The following is a 9,936-nucleotide window of genomic DNA, read 5'->3' as shown; positions in this document are numbered from 1 at the left end:
AAGAAGCTACATTTTACGGCCCTGCCCGCACTGAAAGAAATCTTTGAACTCAATTTTGTGCTGATGCCAGATCCCCAGTTGGCAGCCCCCTAGGCAGAGGTATCATGTCCCTGGTACCTGAGTCTGGAGCAGCGTGTGCCCGAGCGGCATGCGCCAGCCTCCAGCCAACTCTGGGGCAGGGCCAAACCTGGAACCCCCCCCCATCTGCCCCTGGAGGGATCCCCCAAGAGGGGGGGGACAGGGATCTCATCTGGGCTGGTTGAAAATTATCTGTTGAACTTGTTTCCTGATGGAACATTAGGTTTTTCCACTAAGTAAATCTAGTCATGGTCCGGCCTTGCTCCTGCAGGTATGGGGGATTTTTTGGTAAAACAAGTGAACATGTGAAAGCCAACGAAATGTTCTTTGCGGTGCTGCCATGGGGCCTCATGAGAGTTGTAGTTCAGGTGCCTCATTCCCTCACTCTCTTCTACAGGCCAGACTCCTCGGCTGAACTCTATCTCCCATGAGGCACTGCCTCCTCTCGCCAAGAGGGGAACCATGGTGCACCATGGGAGATGTGGTGCAGCCCAGGAGCCCAGGATATAAAAGATACTTGTTTTTTTTTTTTAAACACACTGGGGCTCAAGCGATGGCTCTGATTCTCTTCCAACTGGCCTCAGCCACTCCGGGCGGATCTCATCCGCGTTGTCAATAGCATTCATTAAACAGAGGGCCGCTGACAGACTCCAGGAAGCGGGTCAGGCCACATAAGGGTGAGGGATGCTCCTTCCAGCAATGGAACTGAGTGCGACCAAAGAAAAGCGAGTAGCTGCTACTCTCATCAGTACCAACCTGAGCAAAGGGATGGCTGAGCATCACGACACGCGGACCCTGTTCCAAAGACAGGTGGAGGGTCAACACTGCCATAGGCCAGGTCTGCGGGACAAAGGCGTGGTGACGTTCCCCTATCCAGCATTGCTGTGCCAGCCAAAGAACCCACCTAGATGCTGCCTGTCATTTGTCAGAGCCTGGCCGTAGCGTTGGCAGAGCCTGGCCGTAGCGTGGACTGGCCATAGGCGCCGGGACATCTAACTGGACTAAGGGCAGGTTAGTTATTCTGGTACAGCCAGTGGTGAGCTGCAGCCGGTTCGCACCGGTTCACAAGAGCTGGTTGTTAAATTTAGAAGCTGGTGTAGAACCGGTTATTAAAGGGGCCAGCGGGTGGGCAAACTCCGGTCTGCGGGCCACATCCAGCCAGTGGGACCGTCCTGTCTGCCCACCCGAGCTCCTAGCTGGAGAGGCTCCCTCGGCCCCTTCCCCACTCCTCCCCTCTCGCAGAGCCCCAGCGCACCGTGCTGCCGGCGCCAGCACTCTGGGCAGCTCTGCAGCTCTGCCGCTTTGAGCAGCATGGTAAGGGGGCCGGGCCGGGGCTGGGAGGAGGGGTTGGATAAGGGGAAGGGAGCGGTTGGAGGGGCGGAGGTTCTGGGGAGGTGGTCAGGGGATGGGTAAGGGGGTTGGGTAGGCGTGGGAGTTCTGGGGGTCTTTCGGGGTGGTGGTGGATGGGGTCGGGGCAGTCAGGGGACAGGGAGCGGGGTAAGTTGGGTAGGGGGTGGGGTCCTGTGGGCAGTTAGGGTGGGGGTCTCCGGAGGGGGTGGTCAGGGGACAAGGAGCGGGGGGGGGGGTTGATGGGTTGTGGGTTCTGAGGGGGGCAGTCGGGGGCAGGACGTGGGTTGGGGCCGGATGTGGGGGAGACAGGCACCTGGGGTTGTACTCACCGCGCGGTTCCCTACCGGGTCTTCGGCGGCGGGGCGGTCTTCACTCGCTCCAGGTAAAGGACCCGCCACCGAAAATCCGGAGCGAGTGAAGACCCCCCCCCCAACCGCTGAAGTGCTGCCGAGGACGCAGTAGGGAACCGGTTCTTAGGATTTTGGGAGCTCATCACTGGGTACAGCCTATTTCCCCAGCTAGACAAGCTCTCAGGTGGGGTCTGGAGGGCACCAGGAGGGCGGCACAGCAGAAAGAAGGCGAGCGCCAGGCCCTCCAAAAACCAAACTCAGCTTTATTTAAAATAAAAATCTCCCAGAAGCATCCAACAATCCTCAGGAGAGCGCACTAAGGGAAAGGAGCTGCAGGCCAGGTGACAGCAAAAGCAGAGCTGGGGGACTGGGGCGGGGACGGCAGGCCGGCCCTGACTCCTGCTCCAGCTGCCTCTGCCCCAGTGCCCCCCACATCCGGTTGCAGGGGCGGACGTTCAGGAGGAAGGTCAGAAAGTGACAGGTTGCTTGTCCCACATCCGACCCCCCCATCCCTTTCTCCCCTCCCGTTCCCCCTGCCCCTCTCCCAGCTTCTTAACTGGTGTCCCACTGCAGCTCAGGGTGTGTGGACGGGTGGGGGTGGGGCTCCTGAGTTTGGGGGTGCAGGGGTGAGCTCTTGCTGGCTGTTTCCAGCCTGTCCCTGTAAAGCCATGCTGCCCTTCCCAGAGTACCCCCCCTCGCCAAGATCCAACATTAATAGCACTCTTCCAATACCAGCCGTCATTGTTCCCCACCCAGAAAAGCAGTTCCCCCCCCCCAGTCCAAGGGGGAAACTCCCCATTGCAGGAAATGCAGCTGTGGGTGGGGGGTTGGAAGCACCAGGGGATGCTACAGACCCCCCCGCCCCCCACTCCCAATAGCTTATTGAACAAACACCTGCACTAGCAGACCCCCAAAGCGGCGGTATGGGTCCCAGGCTGCTACCCTAGAGCCATGGGGTGGAGGGAGCCCTGCTAGCCCAGCCCCACCACTCCCCAGGGGCCGGGTGCAGGGCTATTCCCTGTCACCTGTGCCCAGCCAGTCCTGGGTGTGAATGGGGCAGGTGGGAGAGGCCGATCCCCAGGGAGGGCAGCGCCCCCAAGCTGCCTTCAGGCCAGCTCCTCCCAACAGCCACGGGGCCAGGTAATAAATTAAAGGCAAATGCTTCTGCGTCCTTGGGCTCTTCTTCCCGCAGTGTCCATCAGTCTGAGCCTCCTCCAGCCCCGCTCGAGCCCAGCCCACCCCTCTCAGTCACTCCCGTTGGGCAGGCAATGGGGGTTGCCCTCCAGCCCCCCCGAGCCGGCCAGCGGATGGCCCTTCTTATCCACACACCAGCACTGGCCTCGCCTCTGTCCTTTGGATGCCCGGCACTGGAAGAGGAAAAGACAAGGGGGAGGGAGGCTGTGAGAGAGGACATACCAATCGGGTGATTGACAGTCTTGTAATCTAAGGCATTTCCACCACCACTACCCCGCAATGAAGCCCCAGCTCCTGGAGTCATGGGACCATTAAATGAAAGCTGAGATCCTTCCCAGAGACTGGGAGTATGTTTCTAACCCTCATGGCTCCAGAGAAGACCTAGAGATTGGTATCTTCTAGCTTTTCTTCTAGCACTTGGCACCCCTCCATCGCCAAGTGCTTTACATATGGATGGGGAAACTGAGGCACAGGGAAGGGCAGCAACAGTATTGTATCCACTAGGCTGTGCTGTCCCATAAAGGATGAGAACCCAGGTAGGCAAAAAGAGCCCAGCTCAGGAGTTGGGGGGACCTGGTTTAAAATCTCTGGCTGTTTGGAGCTGGTGGTGCCCGATCTGGGGTAACAGCCAGGGGGCCCCAGGCACTAGCCCGGGATGGCAGGGGGCGGTAGAAGACACATGCACTGATCTGCTAGGGCAGCCAACAGGACATAGGTCTGGCTGGGCCGGTGGCTGGACACAGAGGTCGGTGTAGGGTGACCAGGCAGCAAGTGTGAAAATTCGGGACAGGGAGTGGGGGGGGTAATAAGCACCTATATAAGACAAAGCCCCCCGAAATTGGGACTGTCCCTATAAAATCAGGACATCTGGTCACCCTAGGTCGGTGCCCCACTGGGCTGATCACCAGTCCAATGCTGTGTCTGGGCAGCCGCTGGCTGGCTCCCTGCCAATGCCCTGGAGGGCTCCCGGCTCTGACTCCATCCAGCACTCATGGTGCCCCAGGCCAGGGGAACCCGCCCCAGCCCTGGCCCCTACCTGTTTTTTCCTGTAGAAGCCTTTGGTGTCGCAGTTGGGAATGAAGATGTCCTCTCCACTCAGGTACAGCGGGGCCTTGAGCTCCAGCATGACGGCTGCCAGGTGCATGCGGCACGGAGCCTGCCAGGGGACAGGACAGATTGCAAGCTCAGGAGGGACGGGACTCGCTGGGCTTCCTCCCCCCGCCTCCCCAGCTCTCACAGCTGCCTCTTCTCCACCCGCCCACCCCCATGCCCCAGCCAGCCTATACATTGGCCTCTGCCTATAGGGGCAACCCGCATGCCAGGGAGCTCATCTCCCTGCAGCAGGAGCACTCCAGCCCAGTGACTGCAGAGCCCAGGACAGCTGTTTGTAGGCTACAAACTCAGTCCCAGCCTCTGCCAGCAGGGGGCACTGTGGGGAGCAGGGCAGGGGTGCTGGCTGGGAGGGACGCTCCCAGCTACTGCAGTCCCAGCCTCTCCCAGCAGGGGGCACTGTGGGGAGCAGGGCAGGGGTGCTGGCTGGGAGGGATGCTCCCAGCTACTGCAGTCCCAGCCTCTCCCAGCAGGAGGCACTGTAGGGAGCAGGGCAGGGGTGCTGGCTGGGAGGGATGCTCCCAGCTACTGCAGTCCCAGCCTCTCCCAGCAGGGGGCACTGTGGGGAGCAGGGCAGGGGTGCTGGCTGGGAGGGACGCTCCCAGCTACTGCAGACCCAGCCTCTCCCAGCAGGGGGCACTGTGGGGAGCAGGGCAGGGGTGCTGGCTGGGAGGGACGCTCCCAGCTACTGCAGTCCCAGCCTCTCCCAGCAGGGGGCACTGTGGGGAGCAGGGCAGGGGTGCTGGCTGGGAGGGACGCTCCCAGCTACTGCAGTCCCAGCCTCTCCCAGCAAGGGGCGCTGTGGGGTGCAGGGCAGCAGCTCCCAGCTGCTCCGTTGCCAGCCGGAGGTGCTGCAGGAGCGCTGCCAGGGGAACCCAGGTGTTTCCTCTCCCGGCGCTGGGTGCCTGTGCAGGAGATGCCTCACGTCAGACTTCCACGGGCACGTGCTTGCCCTCCCTGCCCGCTCCTGCAACGCACCGTCTCCAAGTCCGGCTTGCCGTCGCTGTTCAGCGAGATCTGGTGCAGCCGGTCCTTGCCGCCGTTCGCTTCTGTCAGGGGACCATGGTGCTGGGGGGCCAGAGGCTGCTGCGTGGGGTGGCTCGCCCTGCGACTCTCCTTCCGGCTCTCCCCTGTGGAGGAAAGGGAGACAGAGCGTGGTGCTTAGGCCTCAGCTTGCCATGCACCCTCCCCTGCCTTTCCCCCACCCCAGTCTGCAGCCAGAGTGTCCTGTGCAGCACAGGGCCCTGCAGCTTCTGCGGGGGTCAGGCCCCTCAAGCCTGCAAACAGGCCACCTGAGCTGCACCAACCTGGTCGCTTGGGTGAAGTGAGTTTGCTGCATCCTTACCTATTGCCAGGTGCCCATGGCAGATGCAGCGTCCCCTGGCTGAGCGAGGGTGCAGCTAGGCCATTGCATGCAGGAGCTACCACTAACTCTGGGTGTCACAGTCCCCTTGGAGACACCCAGGACCCAGCGCCACGGAGCACCTGCAGCTCCATGCACCCAGGAGCTGGGTGGACCTCAGCCCTTTGGGGCCTGGTGCCCAGAACCCCGCAGCAGTGCCCAGGTTCACCGAAAGTTGTGCAGGCTGGGTGCTGAGTGCTTGAAAATCCAGCCCTGAACTCTCCCTGGGGAGGGGAGGGAATCTTGCCCCAAATTACTGTTCGCCAACCGCCCCAACAAAGTTGTTCTCACAGTGCCCAATATCAAGCGTTCCGTCCTGCACTCCCATATTCCGACACAGGGGGGAGCCAGTGCTCCTTGGATTGGTGAGCTGGACAGAGGAACCCACAGATGGGCCTGAATAACCCCCTCCAGATCTAGCTGCCCTCCCCCAAAGAGATGGGGTCCCGCAATACAGCAGCTGCTACAGGCTGGGTGGCACATGCCAGGAAGCAGCTTTGGCTGTCACAGAGTCATTGAATGGCCGTGGACATCCCCTCCCACCACCACTTCTGCATCTGCAGCAGCCTCCCGACTGCCTTAGCCCTGGGTGGAATTGCTCAAGGCATCTCTGCTATGCTGGAGAGAAGCCTTTGCTTTATAGCGGGGTGGAGCAAACAGCCGGATTCTGCAGCCGCACCATGGCCGGGTCTCACCCCTCTCGCCCTCCCAGCCTGGATTATTAAACATTTTTGTACAGCCCCTAGCACCACGGGGCCTGGCTCTATGACTAAGGCTCCCAGGTGCTAAGACACGGTCAGTTTAAGGTAGGCTCAAGATTTAGAGTGGGGGGGGGGATTTTTTACTGGATCCATTATTATGGAAGAGCCCAACATGAAGTTTGGGGGGTGGGGGGTGCAAGCAGCAGGGGAGAATTTAGGCTGCACTGGGGGCTCGGACACAATAGCACAGACCCCAGCACTGTTCTTGAAAGGGGTTGGGGGGGAAAGAGGTTGAGGTTCCTCTGAATACCCCCTCTGGGAGGGATTTGCCCCTGTGCTTCATGTCATTGCTCAGATGGGTGGCTCAGATCTGCCCCAGGACCCCACAGCCTCATCCCTGATACACAGCCATCTCCCACTGGGTGGAGTTTGTTACAAGGCAATGATGTTCCTCCCCATCGCGTTCCTACAAACTCCCCCATCCGGTGTGGGGGTCTGTGAGACTCGACTCCCCCCCCCCCAGCAGTATCCTGAACCCTGATGGAGGATTAGCTCTGGGTAGCTCCCTGCAGCCTGTCTGTTGCCATCCGACACCCCCCATCTCTCCGGCCAAGCACAGGGGGCTCGCCCCCGGACCGGTGCCTGCTGAGAACGCTGAGCTTTGAGCCAGGCACCTAGGGGGGAGTTCAGTCCCAGGCGCCCATGCAATGGTGCCGCCCTCTGTCTAGCTGCCTTTGGCCCTCAGAGACCAACCTCTGCTGGCAAATTGTAGCTACTGCCAGCTGGAACCTTAGCTTGGGTCCCCCCTGCTTCACCACGTTCCCAGGTTTGGCTCGAGGCAGCAGCTCTCTGGGGGCTGGCCTGCTGGTAGCTAGACTGGGGGGCAGGGGCTGTCTGTGTTTGTACCACCCTGGCCCATCTCCCACCCTCATAGCTCAGGGGAGGGCCTGTCCCCCTTCCCACGCCATATATCCGCCCACATGCCCCTTCTCCCATGCAGGGAGCCAAGAGGCTGAGCCCGCTTCATAAGCACAGAAATGTGTGTGGGGGGAGGATCAGGCTGGATCAGGGCACCTGGCAGGGACACCTCCATGGGGGTGGGGGGGAGAGGTGATCCTGCTGGACTTCTGCTGGGAGCGTCCATGGGCCATTGGCACATGCAGGTGCTGAGGCAGGGGTGAGCATGGCTGGTAGAGACAGCTGGGTAGAGACAGCTCAGGGGAGAGAATCCCCCCCACACTTCTCAGGCAGCTCCCAGCCCCCTCTTCTACCAGACACCCCTGCACCCACACACCTAGCATCAAGCCAACCCCAGGCCAGCAGGACCCGACCCACATGGAGCCTCTCCACCCTCCTTTCCAAATTGCGCTGGGTGATAGACAAGGAGCCACCCAGCCTCCCCATCGCCCCCAGGTCTCCTGCAGCAGCACCCCGGGGTCGGCGAACCCTCCCCACCCCCGAGCCGGAGAGTGGAAATGCCCAGCCACTCCCGTGGGGGTGCTCCCCCTGGCCAGGGAACCCCACTATGGCAACCCCCAAGTGGAAGGACCCATCTTCTCCTGCCCCTCCAGGGGGAGGAAAGAGACTCAGGTCCGGGGAGGGGGGAGAGAAAGCTGCAGCCTTTGCCCTTAGAAACCAGGGAGCTGCCCCCCAACTCCTGGGGGTGCTGCTAAGTGGCACCAGGGATCCCCCCGATCTGGGCTCAGCCCCGAACCCCAGCCGCGGCCGCTCCCCCCAGCCCGCCCCGCACTCACCTGCCGGGGGCTCGGGCTCCGTGTGGTTGCGGCTGCCCTTCCTGCCCCCCACGGCCCGGCACACCCCCTTGCCGTGCAGCAGGGCGTGCAGGGGGGTCCGCTCGCCGGCCCGGGGGATGCAGCGCAGTCCCCGGGCGCAGCTGGGCGTGTAGACCCCGCACGGCTCCCCCAGCGCCCGGGCGCAGCCCTTCTCCCCGCAGGCTTCCCGGGGCGCCTTGGCGCTGTCGGGGGCGCCGCCGCTGCCTTCTCGGGGGCCCGGCAGCCGGCTCGGGGGGCGCAGGCCGCGGGGTCCCCGTCCTCGCAGCTGGGGCACTGGCCCAGGGCGCCCCAGGAGCCCGGAGCCAGCAGCAGCGCAGACACCAGCCAGCAGCCCGGGAGCATCTTGGCCGGCTGGGCAGGGGAGGAGCCGGACCGTGCTGCGCCCCGACTGCTCTGGGCTCCCTCCCCACGGCCTCAGCCCTTAAATACCCTGCCCAGCCCACAACCTGCCTCCAGCGCTGGCCCCGGAGCGCCAGGTGTCTGCAGCCCTGGCACCCCCCGAGCGGGGGGGGGGAGGGGGGGCTGAGCGCTGCCCGGCTCCGCTCCCACCCCAGCTGCGCTCCGGCCCCCCCTTTGCCTCCCCAAAAACTCTCTCCTCTTGCCCCCCCTTCCAGGCTCCCCCCGGCTCCTCCCCCTGGCCACTCTCTGTTCTCACCCCTACCCCTCCCGTCTTCCCCCACCCATGTTCAGTTCCAAATTCAATTTTCCCCTTCTCGCCATCTCGGACATTCCTGGGATTCTGGGGGCGGCTGGAGGGGGGGGGTCGCTCGAGCCCCTCTGAGCTGCAGCGGCTGAGAGAGGAAATGAGACAGGCGGGGGGAGGTGGAAAGGAAACATGCTTCCCCCCCCCCCAGATGCACGGTCCCAAGAGGGAGCTCCCGGCCTTACTCCCCTTCCCTGGGGCTCCCCAGTTCCAATCCTGATCCCCCCCCACCCCAAGAGGTAGCTCCCTCCTATCCTATCTGATTTAGTTGGGGTTGGGTCTGCTTTGAGCAGGGGGTTGGACTAGATGATCTCCTGAGGTCTCTTCCAGCCCTAATCTTCTATTATTCTATCCCTCCATTCCCAAGGGAGCAGCTCCCATATCCACCCCCCCCCCATTCCCAAGTGGGAGAGCCCATCTACACTCCCCCATTCCCAAGGGGTCAGCTCCCACCTCCACCCCCCCATTCCCAAGTGGGAGAGCCCATCTGCACCCCCCCCCCATTTTCAAGGGATCAGATCCCATCTCCACCCCCCCCATTCCAAAGTGGGAGAGCCCATCTCCATCCTGCCCAGGCCCATTCCCAAGTGGGGGAGCCCACCTTCATCTCCCTCATTCCCAAAGGATCAGCTCCCATCTCCATCCCACTCCATTTCCAAGGGATCAGCTCCCATCTCCATCCCCCCCAGTCCCAAAGGATCAGCTCCCATCTCCTTCCCCCCATTCCCAAGTGGGAGCTCCCATCCTCTCCCTCCATCCCCTCCAGCAATTTCTCTTCCAGTGATTTGGGTCTAATTCTCTGAGCATCTTTTTTGAAAAACCAAACAACGCCCCCCCCAACCAAACAGAAATCGCTTTTCATTTAACCCAACCCCAAAGAAGTGAAGAGCAAACAATTTCCTGGTGCCCAATCCCTGATTTCCCCTCCTTTCCCTGGGGGCGCTGGGCTCAGATCATGGTTCCCCCCCCCCCTTCCCTCAAAAATACTTTTTTTTTTCAGGAACTGAATGAATATTGTTGCCTTTGCATGGAGCCTAAATGCCTGGAATATTTCATGCTTCCAGCCCATCTCTGTTGTGTAATCCAATCTCTGAGCTATTTCCCTTCCCCTGTCTAATTCTTTCCTAAAACATAACACATCATTTTTACTGCTGGCCTTTGTGTGGGCAGAGCTGAGTCTTAAAACAATGTGCTTATTTGGCAGGCTGGGTCTACTGATTAGAGGGGAGCATGGGAGTCAGGGCTCCTGGGCTCT

General features: G+C 61.6%; 1 protein-coding gene across 1 annotated transcript; it reads right to left on the bottom strand.

The window, feature by feature from the left end:
- Window positions 1-2,023: 2,023 nt before the first annotated feature.
- On the bottom strand, window positions 2,024-8,356 carry IGFBP6 (insulin like growth factor binding protein 6). The gene is given in 5 exon segments (XM_039514481.1): window positions 2,024-3,145; window positions 4,009-4,128; window positions 5,061-5,212; window positions 7,940-8,164; window positions 8,167-8,356. Coding segments are annotated over 5 exon segments (774 nt in total). The 5' UTR covers window positions 8,321-8,356; the 3' UTR covers window positions 2,024-3,022.
- Window positions 8,357-9,936: the final 1,580 nt, after the last annotated feature.

The sequence above is a fragment of the Mauremys reevesii genome, linkage group 25, assembly GCF_016161935.1.
Source record: "Mauremys reevesii isolate NIE-2019 linkage group 25, ASM1616193v1, whole genome shotgun sequence".
Taxonomy (NCBI): domain Eukaryota; kingdom Metazoa; phylum Chordata; order Testudines; family Geoemydidae; genus Mauremys; species Mauremys reevesii.
The sequence above is the reverse complement of the archived record's forward strand: the minus strand, read 5'-3'. Positions and strand labels throughout refer to the sequence as shown.